Consider the following 15,637-nt stretch of genomic DNA (forward strand, 5'->3'; position numbering starts at 1 on the left):
CAATTATACATCTCTTAATTCAAAGGTAAACAGTTTATCATTCATTTTATAATCCTCTGCTTTTAAAATGGAAATCAGTAATGTAGGCATGTCCCAAAAACAAAAAAAAATTACATTTTGTGTGAAAGGTACAATATTTCACATTGAAATGTAGTGCAATTGAGGTTTAAGGAACACTTCATGGGGGTATTCAGCTCAAGGACCTCAACATTGCATGCAAGTACAGTTGAGTAAATGCATTTACTCAACTGTACTTGCATTTACTGCACTTACATACATGTGCATGTACTTGTATTACTGACAAAAAAAAAAATCCCCCTAGGGATTAATAAAGCACATATCTATCTATTGGAATTGGGACCTTTTTCGGTCAACCTGATGAAATAAGGTGCTTCATTTAAGTAAATTGGCAAGATATGGACAAGAAACTTTTTCTAACAGTTTTATTAACGTTTAAGATGTGATTCTTTTCAAAGCAGCTTGGAGAGACTTTTTCAGGAAGGTCTCATTTTCCATCAGGCAGCCTTGCAGGGAGTGTTTGTGTGCTGCTGTCATCTGGAAAAACATTAAAACACAAGCGGAAAGGTGAACATTATATTTCATTCACTGCTTCGCCATTGTGCAAGAAACAATGTACAAACTTACGTGATTGTTATATTTGGTGAGGACTGTCAGCATAATTTTTGCAAACTTCACAGATTTTGTGAATTGAGAACCCTGGCTGAGGAGCTGGTTGCTGAACTGTGTGAACAGTTCTTCACTGAAGTCAGGCTGAAAAACAAAACCGCGAGAGAAACGGGCAACTCGATAACAATGAATTTTTGGCCAACGTGGCCTTGGAGCACTCACTATGAATAAACACATTTTCCTCTTACCTTGGAGTCTAGCAAGCTGTGAATAACGGAGAGTACAGCCTCAGTCCAAGATATTTTGAACGTCATTCTAGGGGGATGGGTAAAAAAGCTGCATAAACACTCAACTAATAACAATGTTGTGCTTATTTGACTCAGTGCAATAAATACATAATCTAAATGTTACATCTTACTGAAGCACCAGCAGTCTGTAATGGGAATCCAGGCAGCCTTCTATCAGTCGGTTTAGCAGATCAGCCTGTGAGCTCCCTGAAAATAAAGCTCAAAGTTCAAAATAGAGGCTCAATTGCTGTTTAGGGCAAAAGGTGAGGCACAAGTTCATACCGTCGAAGCATCTGTCCCGTTTTTATGTACTTAAACCACTGGATCCATGCCAGCTGCTCTGTAACTTACTGAGCCCCATGCAACAGGCAAAGCTAATAACTGACCACTGCACCCAGTTGTAGCTCAACCCTTTCCTCACCCATGCTCTTTTCCTCTAAAACTGGTCCGATCAGAGCGTGGCACATTGGTCTGGGATAGCGGCTACACAGTGACGTCACTGCAGTGACTAAACATCTGGAGGCCGGTTCTGACAGCGATAGGACCTGCAGTAAAATTATATCCTATATCAGTCTCAAACACAGTAACACATGTTCTACATTTTGTATATCCAGTGATGGACCTTCTGCAGCAGGAGGCTCTTGATGAGTGTTGCTGCCGTGCTGTAGCTGAAGTCAAGCGCAGAAGACAAAATACTGCTGCACAGGTTCGGCAGAGTTTGTTCCGGTAAGTCAGGCAAACTCAACGTGCTGCATAACACCTCCACCTAAAGAGAGGGTGAGATGTGAAATTAGACCTTTCACCGCCCTCCAGCAAGAAAAAGATTGATCAAAAAGGATATCTATGAATTTTGAAGACATACTTGGCCGTGGTTACAGTCGTTCAACACCTTGAACACATTCATTGAGCTCTGGTCCCACTGAAGGTGGACAAAATTATTAATTATAACAAATGCAACACTCAGTCCATGCTGATTTGAAGAAAGATTTGTTACCTCAGTCTGACTTTCCAGTAATTCTTTTATTTGAAGAATAGAGTCCTATAAAAATAAAAAAATAAAAATTAGAAAAAAAGTTGATTACTAAAACTAACTTGTATGAGGAAAACAAACATGTCTGATTAGTACTATATATCTGATCACTTTGGAAACCTGCTATATATCAAATTGTGAAGCCTACGAGTGTCTGCCATAGAAGTATGGCCTGTACCTTTATATGTTGAGACAGGACTTCACATGGACCCTCAGGTGTTGCCTGCAATTTTTCACCAATGGTTTCTGCTGGAGCCTCACTTTCCGTCTCTTCTTTGCCATTCCGGTCTCCCATATCGCAACGTTCACTACAACAGGCATCCATCTTCATTCGTTTACTCTGTGGTTCTATTTCCTCACAATCGGAGTCCAGAGTGACAATGCTGCCCTTCCTTTTCTGTTGGGTCCCCAGCTCTGATAAACCAGATGCATGTTGAGAATCTGAGTCCATTGTTGGACCACTAAAGCACCTAGCCCATCCTCCGGTCTCACCAGAACCAACCAAATGCTTTGACAACTCCTTGAGTCTCTGGCTGCACAGTGGCGTGTACAGAGGCTTGTCATTCTGGGTCCCAACGGGCCTTTCCAGTTGTCTAACCAGAGCCATGACCCAGGCGCTTGGATGAGGGTCCTGGCTGAGGCATTTGAGAAGACGAAGAACAGCGGTCCGAGGAAGAGCCGAGTGGACCAGATAGATGAAGCAGAGCAGGTTGTGTTTGAATAACGCTGGGAACAGGCATACCAGGGGTTTACTATAATGGGTGAGAGGGAACAAAATGAGTGCAAGGCATTGGGATGCAACATAATATTCACAAGTGGTTTTAGGTTAGCACTTATGGTCTTTACTATGACTTCTTAAACAAAAAGCATTAACATTTTAATAATGCTGGTACCGAGCATACAGGCTCTGTGGTAGGACAAATATGTCAAAGTAGTTAAGAAACGTTAGATCAGCAAATAACATCGGAAGTCCAGGTTAATATGTTTTAAAGTACAATGTTTTCATCTGAAAAGCAGCCGAGTACAAGTAGTTAAAAGTACAAATATCGGACATGCCACAATAAAACCAGGGCATCACTTTTTTTCAAGCACCAATTTCTACATCGAAGGTTTCAAATTGGTGAACTGTTATAGCCACATCAGTTCCTAGCTCTGGTGTTGCTCGATAGTCTTCCATGCATGAAGGTTCCCAGCCATGAAGAGAACGGGTGTCCCCTCTCCGGAGACCTTTACTCCCAAATTGACCGTACACGTAGCTATATTACAGAAACCTAGTGCGGTTACTTGCACAGTCAGCGGCTGGGCTCCAGTCTGTGGAGAGGTCACTTCGTCTTGGCACAGAGTCTCCATGAAGTGAGACAGCGACATGTCAGTGTTGACGCGCTGCTGTCTGTGGAAGACGTCCAGAGCTCTGTGGGTGCCCGAGGGTCCACACAGAAGCGACCGGACAAGCAGCCTCGCCGGCCCATCAAACCGACTGAGCAACATCCCGGCCTGATGACTAGCTACAAGCCTCCCCGCCAAGTTTTGTAGACAAGTCTTCTTCGCGGATGTGACTTCACGAAGTTTGTGCTCTAAATCGCCACCTAGTGTTGAAACTCAGGAGCAACAAGTTCTGGCCCCCTGCAGCAAATCTTACAACTGAAATGTAAATAAAATTGCTTTTCAGTTAGACCAAATGTGAAGCAATGTTTTATTTTGTGTACAAGTACAACTTTTTTTAAAAGAATTTAAAAACTTACATTTCATATTCTTGCCAAAACTAGGAAAAGGATTTGTGACAATCAGTAGTAGGCACATTAGCAAGAAGGGGTACAGCAAACTTTTTTTATCTAAAGACAATTAAAATTATCATCCACACATTAAAATATCTAAATGGTGCAAATTGCCAGGCGATATGTGGGCACTCCTAATGAGGTTATGGGAAATTTAACAATTTGCAACATGCTTGAAGCACTATGGCCAAGGGTGCAAAATCCAAACTAGAAGGCCACAATAGCATTAGGCAGAAGTGTCACATCTGGTTTGCATCCATCTAGAACAGGAGTAGATAACTATGGGCCACAGAGACCCAAGTGTACACATACTCATTACCAAACAAACTGCAGCAGGTGAGTGCACAAGTTAGTCCCTCTGGTTTAAGGAGCGCTAGTCTGTAAAGTCACCTGCTGTAGTGCAATTGTAATTAAAAACCAACACACAATGGTGCGTGGGTGACATCGTGGATCTTGTTCAGTTCTTGAAAAAAAAAAAAAATTCAATACAGACACAATGGTCAAAAACGGCCATGTATTTTTCTGGGGGCAATTGTATAATTGAGACCCCATGCAGTAGTTTCAGGAACCGACAAGAGGGAAAAGGCTCAGGAACCATACTCCTCAGATAGGTAAAAAGGGAGGCCAACGTCATCATCGTCATCCCCGAGAAGGGTCATCGCTATGAAGAGATGAAGTAGATCGACGCCATCGTAGTCGTCATCTTCTTTATAATGCTGTTTAGCAAGAAACAAATGTAAGGGAGTATACATATACCAGTGGTGGTGAGAGCTGGATAACATAACTGTGATTATATTTACCCGAACTGCAGTATATTTGTCATGCCGATAAAGGCACTCCGTTTTGAAGGGACAGTGTCTGAACCGGGTGTAGTAAGAGCAACTTTTCAGACTAGAGCCAAGACAGAAAAGGAGCGAGGTTTCAGTTGCATGTGGTCAAGTCTCAAAACAATTGGAAAACAACATTGGCTATAACCTTACAGGCATTTTGGAGTCAACTTCAACATACTATTGATAATGGACAGAGTTCTACCTTGACAATAGATTTTAAATCTAATCAGTGGGAAAGTACAGGCCCCCTGAGAAATGAGTCACATGTCCCATAATTTACACCTTAATGAGCCCTTCTCATTATGGATAGTAAGAAACATGGCTGGCTGCACACATACTTTTTTTTTAGACCATCTTCATTTATGAAATGTGAAAACTGAATTTCACAACATACCGGAATTTCTCTTTGAAGGCAGCAATTACACTTTCCTTCGCTTGTCCTTCAACCCAGTGTTCACTTGGCATGTAAAAGGCAGACCTTACGCGACAATGTGGGCAGCGCCTGAGGAATTATAAATCACTTATGTCAAGTCAAATCCTTTACACATGTTTGAGATTCAGTAAATATTACAATACGTTGGTTGAACCTACTTGACTGACTCCGGACCGTGGTCTTTTGTTTTCCTCCAGGTCATGATGCATTGTAAACAGAAGGAGTGATTGCAGTTGGGCAAGATTCCAAAAACATGTTTTTTTGGATCCGCATTGTCATACACCTTGTCGAAGCAGATGCCACAGGTCACATCTTTACTCTGGAGAAAGGCCTCAGTTTCCTCTTGAGTCCTTTGGGAAGTAGAGGCTGCAGCAGCTAGACCATCCTCCATCCTCTCATTGGAAGTCTCCTTGACACAGAAACTTGGAAGTCAGTACAAGTAGAGTTCAATTTGGTTTAAGTCACTAATACACCCTGTATAAAGAACACAAAATTAGGCAAACCTGCTCATTTCTTCCAACACATGCTTGAGCAACTTCTGAGCTATGGAGCGATTCCCAAGAAGCAGCAATAGGAGTGTCAGTATCTGTAAAGAAAAAGGAAGTAGTGTGGAAAAATGCTAACCAAGGTCAGTGACATCTGTGAAAACAGCAAATACCTTGCGATTGTTCCTCAGCAATATCCGCTGTCAGGAGTCTAAGGCCTTGTTGAGGATTTGAGACATTAACCGATGATCCGTTGCATTCTGGTCTGGACTGAAGCTCAGCCTGCAGAAGAGCAGGCTCAGACCCTCTTCTGCCAGTTGGACCGTTAGTCACTCTGGAGGAAACCGTAGGCATTGAACCTCTTCTTCCAGCAACCGCTGCATCAACGTCAAGTTGTTGGACATGGAGATACCTAGCGGCGGGAAAATATTGAATAGCCGAAGTAATGTGTGCAGGACATTCAATTACAAACAACTGAGGGATGTGGTGATAGAAAGCGTACCTGCAGTGGTCACCATACCAGCATCCACTTTTCTGAAAGTACCTACATATTTGGGATTGTGGTACAACTGGGCAGTCATGTCGGTAAGCACATCTTGAACCAAATCTGCAATAGCCATTACTGAAACGCCTGTAATGAATGAGAATTAATTTTTACCATGTAACGTTAGCACCAAAAGCAGCAGCTTAAAAAAAAAAAAAAAGTCTCTTTTTTAACGTGTGTGAGTAAAAGCAAATATTTAGAAACAGTTACCCAAGAACACCACATGAAAAAAAATTAACCATGCAACTTAAAGTAATGAAAAAGACAAAGTATTTATTTTATTTTTTTAAGAAAGAAAACAAACAATTAAATGCATTTAAAACCAGTTAGTGGATCTAGAAATTACATCTGGAACGCTAAAGACAGAACATTTGAGCGATCGTTTGAACGACTACACCGATTAATGTTTAGACGAACGTTAACCTACGAAATGACACTATACACACAGACAAATACACACATTAGTTAACGTTCATTTAGTCAAGTCCAGAGAGTTTAATTAATGATGTCCATGTTTAAATGTAAGCAATAGCTGCAGCACGGGGCTGTCAATGAGCGGTGGTCAGTGTTGCCGTTAAACAACTGTCAACAAGGACGCTCAACTGCTTCCTTGTCATTTCTGGAGACCGCCCACAGCCCCCCAAAAGCAAAAGCTTCTTCGTTAACTAGCTTAAGTTATTTAAATCGGTTAAAGCCAAACTTTTCACTTCAACGTCCGCCTTTACATGCAGCGCGACAGCGGTTGTTAAGTAGCTCCGCTTCTCGGTGGAGATAACGGACAATTTAGTACGTTCCTCCACATCTGAGTGCCACTTCGCCATTAACTCGGTCACTTTAATTGCATTATAACACAGCCGACCACCGCTTACCTGCAGATACCTCTACCCGAGACAGCGTCCATCCTCGGTGTCCTTAGAGCAAGCCGCCGAACACGCTCCATCCCACGGTCTAAATAGTCGGCAGCCGGTCCCTCGTCCCAATCAACCGAGCAACGAGCCAATAGGAACGTGACGTTGACGTTTGTACGTGACGCGTTCAAAGGCCTCTTAATTAGTCGGAACCAGCATAACGTGTAATTGGTGCTAATCACACCAGCCATGTGTGTTGGACATGCACCCGTCTCTCTTTAGAAATAAGTAGAACATCAACGGTATTTCTAATGAAGTTTATCAGTGAGATGTAACTAGACGAGATCTGCATATGTTTTACACGTGAATGTAAGGACGAAATTATTTCAAGTCTTATTCTGAGAACATGTCAATCCCAAACACGTAGACAGACATAGAGGTAGCTTACATCAACTTTTTGGTGAACCTTCTCACTTTATCCATTCACACCCTTTTGCTAGCTCGGATCGCTGCACATTAGCCAATCATATAAAATGTGCAATGTGTATCAAGAGCAAGAATTAAGGCAACAATAACAAATGTCAGAGATCAGATGAAACAGTGGAATCGTGTCACAGATCATACATTAGAGGTAGATAGGGAAAAGACAGATTAAGAGCACAAGAGATTTCTGAAGGTGGACTGTGTGCACCAGTGCTGAAATGATAAAGCCCATTTAAAGTAAAAACAGTGAAAAAAACAGGAAGTACTACAGAATCTGAGGGGAAGGGTAACAGTTGGAAACTTATGATTCTTGACTACAGAAAGGTTGATATACACTTTGTGGCTTTCCTAACAAATCAGTACACAAAAGGGTAGTGATCTAGGACTGTGGTTATATCTTGTGTGAATACATGAGAGACTAATTATACCAAATGATTTCTTGTCATCAATTTTCCCAATAATGACAAAGTGGTACATTATGCTGGTTTTAGGTCAATCCTGCTAACGCGTGAAATCCAAATTCCTTATCAAGGAAACGTTTGTTGGTATGCTCGACAATATATTTGGTACAACCGAAACAGGCAAGCATGTAATATGATAAAAAAAAAAACTTAATTAAAACAAGATAAGTCATGTTTTCCCTTACAAATATGATTAACAATAATTAGTAACATAATTACAAAGACTACCCTTAAAATGGCAAATTCATGATAATTTGCATTACATAAAAAAAAAAGAAGAAAAAAAAGAGAAAAAAAACATGCGGTCCCTTGAACTTCAATGGGTTACGTGTTTATAGTGTCAGTTTAGAGACAGAATCTGTGCAACATAGTCCATTAGTTACCACTTGGGTAGATTGCTTTCGGACAAAACCTGTATAACTTGGATCTCCACATTTATTGAAAAATTAAAACGGTATTGCACAGACAGCTGCTTTGAGAGAGCTCTACACTGCTGGAGCCAGCCCAGTTTGTGTTCAATTAACCAAATGGCAAAGTAGCAGTCATGGATGATGATGATGATGATGATGATGTTGATGATGTTGATGATAATGATGACGTAAACAAAAAACAAGTTGTGCACCAAGTCTGAGAACAATCACTCGATCAAAGACATTGGCATCATAAGAAAATTTTGCACAGTATAAACTTTACAGCTCTTTTCTATTTCAACTATGCCATTGGTTTAAGAACCTGAAATTCTTTCCCTTCACAAACACAGAGCCGAGGGGAGTGAGAAGAAACTCTCTAAAAACTGCACTGGGGTCAGCTTTGCTATTAGAATGTAACAAGAGCAGCCATGGTAAGAAAACAAATCATTCTCTCTGTTAAGTGACCGTTGTGGGAAACTAGGACTTTCAGCAAATGATTCCAGATGCTCATCTCTCTCACTCACACACACACACACACACACACACACACACACACACACACACACACACACACACACACACACACACACACACACACACACACACACACAGCTGAGGGTATTGCTGATATTGAGAAGACTTTCCTGATTATGTTAGCTCTGCCACGTCACTTTGCCTCATCTGCACGTTAAATCCATGCCGATACGTGGAACAGTGCTTGTACTGAATGCAGTGTAGAATCATGAATGTAAATTTAGTCTGTAACAGTATTGCTGAAAGCAGTCTGTGCTGGGGAATACTAATACATGTCTTTGTAGATCTCCTGTAGTAGAGGGTGGAGTGAAGTCTCCGCCTCTGTCTTTTTGATCTTTTGGACAAGCTGAACGTTCTCAGTAACTAGCTGACGAAGGTCGGCCATCTTCTGCAGCAGCTTGGGGAAGAGGTAGGCTGAGTCAGAGTGGTTTGCTTGAAGGTGGAGGTCCAGGGCCTGGAGGATGTTGTCCTGACTCTGTTCCACCTGCCTTACGTTCATTAGGCCGGGACGATCTGAGGAAGAACAAGAAGGGAGACCTTATGATGAGTTCTAATTTACGCGGTGCAAACATACAGGGTTGCTGACAGGTTCACCAAGTTCAATTTAAAATATTTTATTCCTTTCTAATGAAACTTAGAAAGCGATTTCACAACCGTTTCAAAACCCTACAGACCAAAATATCGAGGAAAAGCAAAAGGGACAAAATGGGTGAGAAACAGTGGCGGCCGGCCAATACAGGGCCCCACCCACTTTAAACCACCAAAAGAAATTAAATAAAAAATAATTATAATATTATTAATTATAAAAAGTATAATAATATTAATAAATTATACAAATTGTCATAAGTTGTGTTTTTGAGCTAAGGAATATAACCAGTAATATTGGTGAAATAGCATAGCTGCGCAAAATATTTGCTTTTCCTGCTTGTTCTCTCCGCGCCGTGCACGTCTCTGCTGCGCCGTGCACGTGCTGGGGCCAGATCGCTTTGGCCAAAGAAAGACGGGTCTAATAAGCAGTTTAAGATGAGATGCTTTTATTTTGAAGGGGGTTCGCGGAGTTTAAAAGGAAATTGCATTGTGTGCGGATTTAATGTCGAAAAGCTACGGAAAATATAGTCAGTTTGTATACAAATTAAAAAAAGTCACGGTATTAGAACTCCACCGAAGAGGCACAAGGTAAGGTAAGGTTGTAATGAGTATGTATGTTTTAAGGAAATTAGACTTTAACGTTAACATTGATTGAGCTTCCTATGTCTGCTTCAGGTCTTAAGGTGCTTTCTTCCAACAGCCCACAATCAGAAAATAAACATTGAGAAAATATTGAAGATGTTTTTAAATAAAGTGTCAGGTGGTTTTAGACTCTTTTCAGACATTTTTGAGGACACTATTAATTTAATAATTTTGAAGACTTCTCAAGACATGCAGGTACCTCGAACAAAACAAAAAGCAAATGTGACATTCTTCACACTTTCTTCAGACATTCTTCATAATTTACCAGAAAAATGTAACCTCACCTCCACAGAGAATAATGGCAGCAACAAACAAGGCCAGGTCACTGTCATCCAGCTCCAGAGCATTAAACTTGACAGCAAACTCAAACTTGGGCTCCATGATCTCACTGAAGGGCTTTCTTAAACTGCGCAGGAACTCCCTGGTTACAAAGCCTTTACCATTGGCCACCAACAGTCCATCTTTGTTCATGAGAGATGGCAGCATCGCAAAAATAGCCTCATGCACACCATACTTCAGCAAAGTCACCTGCAGAGAGCACACCAGACACACATTAGTGACCATAATAAATAGCCACATTTCCATAATCTTACTGTGAAGCGCAGCAGACAGCCATTCACCTGGTCATTAAGGTAGAGGTCCACAAACCCTGGAATGCTCTTGGCAAACTCAGTGAGCTCTCGCACCGTCTCCACGGTGGTGCATTGGCAGCGGTAGAACACATGAACCCCTATTTCCTTGGTAAGGGGCGCACCTTGAATCAGCTGGCTCCAGACCAAACCACCTTCTGCCTTCCACAGTGTGTCCATGTCATAGATCACAAAGGGCTAAACGGAAGACAGGAATCAATGTCTCGGATATGAAAATCTGTTACTTCAAAGACTTGACGATTAGTGGATTAGCATAAAACACAAGAATGCATTATATATCAAAAGCTACTTTCTTACACATTTTACATACTAAGCTTTAAACCAGAAAAGGTCCGTCTGATTAAACAATAGAGCATGAAGTCAAGGGTCAGAGTCACAGTTCCCTATTTCCATAGATTAATATATCTGTAAAACTAGTACTAGGCTGTTCCAAGACTATAACGTACCGAGGTGCTGCTGGTTTTGCCTGACAAGATGCTGCGGGCCCTCTTCTTGGTCATAACAAGGTTTTTCAGGTAGGCTGCGTTGACTTGTTTGGCCAAGGTCTTCAGGTCTGAGCCACCAGGTTTGCTAAGGTTCAGTTCTTCAGCAAGCAGGCCTGCCACCAGCTTCTTCCTCTCCGCCTCAGGCATACGTCCATATCGGATCGCTGCGCAAAAGCACACACATGTTGGTCTTATTTTGAGTGAATATTTCAGGAGTAAATCCCTAAGCATGGGTTCTGATGCCTTTTTTCTTTTTGAAACCGGTTCGTAGATAGCCGAACACTTTTGTAAATACAAATACAACATTGAGTTCTTGTTCTTAATTCCCCATCATCTCAATAATACCAGAGAAACATGTTTTAAAGTGCATGAGAATACAGAAAAAATGGTTAGTTTTCTCTTGCAAATAACAGGGTGCACAAACACATTTTACTCTTCATGCAATTATCATTGCCAATCAATAACAAGTTAACATCCACTGGAGCTTTAGGTTCCATGGCACTCCCTCCCCAAACAGAACTAACAAAACAATACGGAAATAAATCCAAATCAGATTAGCAATAAATTAAAATAATTGAGCTGATTTCTTATCCATTATAGATTGAATCCAATTCTTAAAAACTAAACCATTTTCGGTATCTAACATTAGCATTCAAGTTATGGAAAGGTATTGGAATAACATTTAAATTATGGATATGGTTCATTTTCTCAAAGTAATTTTTGTTCTCACCATCATGCGACATTCCCAAAAACAGGCACTTCTGAAAGCGACAATATTGGCACTTGTTACGATTCTTCTTCTGAATCTTGCAGGAACGCTCACAGCGATCATATTCCAGTTTCATTCGCACGGTTCGACGGAAAAAGCCCTGAGTGAGAAACAAAGTAACTGGTTCAGCAACTCATATCAGACAGCACAAAACAGCTGTTATCGAACTTTGTAATATTACTTGGCTGTTCTGTTGTGATGCACACAATGTATTACCTTGCAACCCTCACAGGCATGCACCCCATAGTGAAAGCCAGAGGCCTTGTCCCCGCAGACCTTACACTCCACGCTGATCCCAGACCCTGTGCTGTCTCCTTGGCCAAGACGCAGCTGTTCTGACAGCGAGGGTGACGAGGTATGAGACAGGTCTGAAAAAAAGAAAAAGCATGAATATTGACGTGGCAATCTCAAAGATTTTCAGTCGAACAAATTGTGAAGTCATTCGAGGTGTCACAATGGTGATCGAGGCTCTTGGCCATTGTTGAAAATATTGCAAGATGTATGTATATTATAAACTGTGCGTCTGTGGTGACATTCCTGAAAAAATACCCTGCTGTAAAATAGTTTCTCTCCATTGTGAACACACCAAAAATGGAACTATGCATATAATTTGAATTTGAACAGCCTATTCATGCTGCCATCTGGCAAGCGTTATTAAAGTATCCACTGCTGTGCCACCAGACAGCAGCTTCTTTCCTTAGGCTTTGAAACACTTAAATGTATCCTTAGTTTTTCTAAATTATTAAAATGGGGCCTAATGAATTAACTTATAGCCCACTGTTTTCACTTCAATAGAAATTCTCAATCAACCAGGATTAAATTATTTTAAGGATTGCTACTTGAATGCCCTGTCATTTAATTATGTCTTGCACCATTTCCAATGACTTTTCATAAAGCAAGTCATGAAATACAAGTTTTACCTGTGTAGGTGGAACCCGCACTGCTGTTTTGCTTGCTGTGATTGTTTTCCTCCTTATCCAGACTCTCTTTCTCTTTTTTCTTCTGGTCCCCTTTCAGGCCTTTAGAGGGAGGAACTACCTCCTTCTCCTCTTCATCCTCACTTTCCCTGGCCTTTAACTCTTGCAGGTCTGTCAGTTCTGACACACTTATCGCCCCACAGCTGTCTGAACCGCCAAACTCTCCCTTGAGTGGCGTCCACCTGACATCAGCCGAGTCCTGGGGGGATTTGGGCTTGCTGTGGCCGTTCACCCTGTTGTGCTGGTCTTTCCCCTCTCCTTCCATGGTTGCCGTTTAAGCTGTCTCAGCGGCTCTCCTCCTGTCACGTTGCCATCATAGTTTCACTATTTAAAAATAGAATACTTTGTTTTGAATAAGCAATATTATGTTCAAATTAATCATGTACATCTAATATATGGATATCATACAAAACAAGACTGACAACATCAGTGTAAACTGGCCTCAAAAGTCCACATCATCTACCTTGCTATTACATCCAGCATGTGAGTGGTTAACAGTCCAAGACCATTGACCACTCACACCCAAACTGAGCATTACTCTTTTCAATACAAGTTGTGGCGCAAAAATGTTCCCCTTAATGTCAGTTTTTCATAAAACCACATTAGTAAAACGCATATTTAGTTTGGCTTTTTAACTGTACGTATGTTGGACATTTATAACTGAAATAAGTGTGACTCTTTGGCAGCGAGCTTATTGAGGTTCCCTTTCCCAGAGACCATCCATTACTATGGTTTGTGTTTGAGCAGCCAGGTGTTCTTGATAGTAACAGGCTCATGACATGATATGCACTTGCCTGGGTTACCTACTAGGCAATAGGAGCAGCCAAGTCGGGGACTCAGACTAATAAATGCACTAAATCTATGAAATCCTCTATATGGTAAATATAATAATTTGTTTATCAATACAATATAGTAAACCGTGTGTAAAATTAATTGAAAACCACAAAACATAATCATTGTAGCCAGTCAATAATTAGTCTATTTAGTGCTAATGCACAAAATGTAATAATTGAGGCACTTTAAAGATCACATCAAAATGTATTATAGCCACAAAGCAGCCCAGCTCATTGGTTAGAAACATGCCCACAATGGTCTTCCATGCTAGCATACAAATCTTTCGAGGATAAAATCAAAATTATATAAACGATGGGCCTAAATACAAATAAGTTGCCCATTTCCACAACAGATGACCCACGAGGCCTCATCTAGCCACAGGGTTTGGTCTGACATGTATGTCTGTTTTCCGCTATCTTAAAAAGTAAACTTTGTCTCTATTGCAGCCAAGAGACATCTGTATTATTGTTTGCCTTATATCCATGGTAGGGTGCACAGTGTACTTGGGTGCTGAGGGGACAGGGTGCATGCACTATGTACACATTGAGCAGTGTTGATCGCTCGTCGAGGGCAGTGGGGGAGAGGGCTTTGATGGTGGGGGTTAAATATTTGCCCCGCGGCCCCCTAGTGGATTAATCTGAGCATGAACGTAACGTTAGCTGCGCCCGGACAAACATTCACAGTGTGTACTTGTAACAGATTCATCAATGTTGATTATTAAGTTAATTACATGATGGCCCAAAGAGTCACAAAGTGTACACTTTGTTTGCATGATGTTTAGGGATCAAACCCCTAAGATTGGGGCTGTTTGGGTTTGTCGTCCAGCAGACAACCTGTCACACTAGTTCTCCGAAATATCTGCCAACGCCGCTGTGCATGACAGGACTGTAACTAGATACAAGCGTTTGAGACACGAAAAGTCGGCAAAGTCATCAACATGGCCACTGTCAAACTTTTCAACTCGTGTGAAAGCAATATTAAACGTGTAAAAACGTGTCCACAGCTTGTCGGTCGGCCGTCGAGGAGACTCGTCTCGACCCGCAGCTAGTTAGGTTAGCTACTAACCTTGACTACTCGCGTTAGCTGCTAGCTGACCCACATTCCCGGGGGGTTGCCTTTAAATAACGCGAGCACACTGAACGAGTTGGCTTACCTCTCCCAATACTGCCGCTAGTTCAGGACACGTTTACGAGAAAGGGCCTAAAATAAACATGTAGCGGGCACGGTCCCGTCCAGGATTGATCGGCTGTTGACAAGTTGTGTGAAGTCCCAGCAGCAGGAGTGAGCTAGCAGCCGGAGCTAACGTCAGACTGGGAGGGTGCACTTAGACTCAGGCCTCCGTGTCGCTGACAAACCGCTGAGCTCGAGAGAGAAGGAAGGAAAACACTTTGAACAGTTTAGTTCGCTCTCATGTCACATGCAGATAAGCATAGTGAACTAATAATCCCTCCCCGACTCTCTTCTTGTTGTTCCTAGCTTTGCTTTGCTTCACCACCCCCCCTCTCCTCCTCCTCCTCCTCCATCGTCACATGCCAGGACAACACAGAGCCCCCCCCCCCGCCCGTCCACCCCGCGCGCGCACACACGCACGTAAACCCACGCACATCAGGCTGGATCAAGCAAACAGCTTTCTGAGTAGTCAAGGTCCCTCTTATATTTTACGCGGTGTTGTTTCTGTAACATGGACATTTATTTTGGATCTGCACGGATCCTGAAAAGCTGTGATCATATTTGCAGAAATTAAACTTCCTAACCTTTTTAGGGCGAGTTGGGGAATTGTATGACAAAATGAGAAAAACAATGTAATTAAATGGGGGGCCTAGTTAGTTTTGTTTTGTTTTTCAACCACTGGCAGGTTAACTTGGCCCATGGTATGTATTTTTATTTATTCATTTCAAATCTGTATTTATAATTACATAGATTTAAAAGAGCTGCAAAAACAAAT

General features: G+C 41.7%; 3 protein-coding genes across 4 annotated transcripts; all 3 read right to left on the reverse strand.

Moving 5' to 3' along the window:
* Positions 1-429: 429 nt before the first annotated feature.
* On the reverse strand, positions 430-4,073 carry fance (FA complementation group E). Of its 2 annotated transcripts, XM_068598508.1 has the most exons (10): positions 3,233-4,073; positions 2,123-2,696; positions 1,909-1,953; positions 1,777-1,833; positions 1,537-1,680; positions 1,336-1,459; positions 1,046-1,121; positions 876-942; positions 646-771; positions 430-555 (listed from the first exon to the last, which is right to left on the reverse strand). In XM_068598508.1, exons 1-10 carry the CDS (start codon positions 3,430-3,432, stop codon positions 454-456), a joined length of 1,515 nt encoding a protein of 504 aa, XP_068454609.1. In that variant the 5' UTR covers positions 3,433-4,073; the 3' UTR covers positions 430-453. The 2 variants fall into 2 exon arrangements, 1 of the variants encoding a protein (XP_068454609.1); XR_011079685.1 differs by lacking the exon at positions 430-555 and having other exon boundaries at positions 721-771; positions 1,039-1,121.
* Positions 4,074-4,218: 145 nt separating this feature from the next.
* On the reverse strand, positions 4,219-7,018 carry mkrn4 (makorin, ring finger protein, 4). Its single transcript, XM_068598509.1, has 8 exons — positions 6,881-7,018; positions 5,970-6,098; positions 5,641-5,879; positions 5,486-5,568; positions 5,141-5,391; positions 4,944-5,051; positions 4,520-4,610; positions 4,219-4,435 (listed from the first exon to the last, which is right to left on the reverse strand). The coding sequence occupies exons 1-8, from the start codon at positions 6,949-6,951 to the stop codon at positions 4,307-4,309; spliced, it is 1,101 nt and encodes a 366-aa protein (XP_068454610.1). The 5' UTR covers positions 6,952-7,018; the 3' UTR covers positions 4,219-4,306.
* Positions 7,019-8,220: 1,202 nt separating this feature from the next.
* On the reverse strand, positions 8,221-15,180 carry ppardb (peroxisome proliferator-activated receptor delta b). Its single transcript, XM_068596846.1, has 8 exons — positions 14,846-15,180; positions 12,802-13,182; positions 12,098-12,249; positions 11,843-11,981; positions 11,074-11,276; positions 10,598-10,804; positions 10,262-10,505; positions 8,221-9,260 (listed from the first exon to the last, which is right to left on the reverse strand). Exons 2-8 carry the CDS (start codon positions 13,121-13,123, stop codon positions 9,013-9,015), a joined length of 1,515 nt encoding a protein of 504 aa, XP_068452947.1. The 5' UTR covers positions 13,124-13,182; positions 14,846-15,180; the 3' UTR covers positions 8,221-9,012.
* Positions 15,181-15,637: the final 457 nt, after the last annotated feature.

The sequence above is a fragment of the Clinocottus analis genome, unplaced genomic scaffold (genome assembly GCF_023055335.1).
Source record: "Clinocottus analis isolate CAN_PGR_092001 unplaced genomic scaffold, fCliAna1.0.p SCAF_4, whole genome shotgun sequence".
NCBI classification, from domain to species: Eukaryota; Metazoa; Chordata; class Actinopteri; order Perciformes; family Cottidae; genus Clinocottus; species Clinocottus analis.

Bases quoted from the DNA above. Each gene is read 5' to 3' on its own strand.
- fance (XM_068598508.1), bottom strand. From the start codon at position 3,432: ATGTTGCTCAGTCGGTTTGATGGGCCGGCGAGGCTGCTTGTCCGGTCG. The intron at 943-1,045 runs GTAAGATGTAAC...CCATCCCCCTAG, and splicing joins TACAGACTGCTGGTGCTTCA to AATGACGTTCAAAATATCTT. The intron at 772-875 runs GTAAGAGGAAAA...TTTGTTTTTCAG, and splicing joins ACAGCTTGCTAGACTCCAAG to CCTGACTTCAGTGAAGAACT.
- mkrn4 (XM_068598509.1), bottom strand. From the start codon at position 6,951: ATGGAGCGTGTTCGGCGGCTTGCTCTAAGGACACCGAGGATGGACGCT. The intron at 4,611-4,943 runs GTATGTTGTGAA...TCTTGGCTCTAG, and splicing joins GCCTTCAAAGAGAAATTCCG to TCTGAAAAGTTGCTCTTACT. The intron at 4,436-4,519 runs GTAAATATAATC...CTTGCTAAACAG, and splicing joins ACAAATATACTGCAGTTCGG to CATTATAAAGAAGATGACGA.
- ppardb (XM_068596846.1), bottom strand. From the start codon at position 13,123: ATGGAAGGAGAGGGGAAAGACCAGCACAACAGGGTGAACGGCCACAGC. The intron at 11,277-11,842 runs GTGAGAACAAAA...GCTTTTGCGCAG, and splicing joins TTTGGGAATGTCGCATGATG to CGATCCGATATGGACGTATG. The intron at 10,506-10,597 runs GTGAATGGCTGT...TGCTCTCTGCAG, and splicing joins ACCTCTACCTTAATGACCAG to GTGACTTTGCTGAAGTATGG.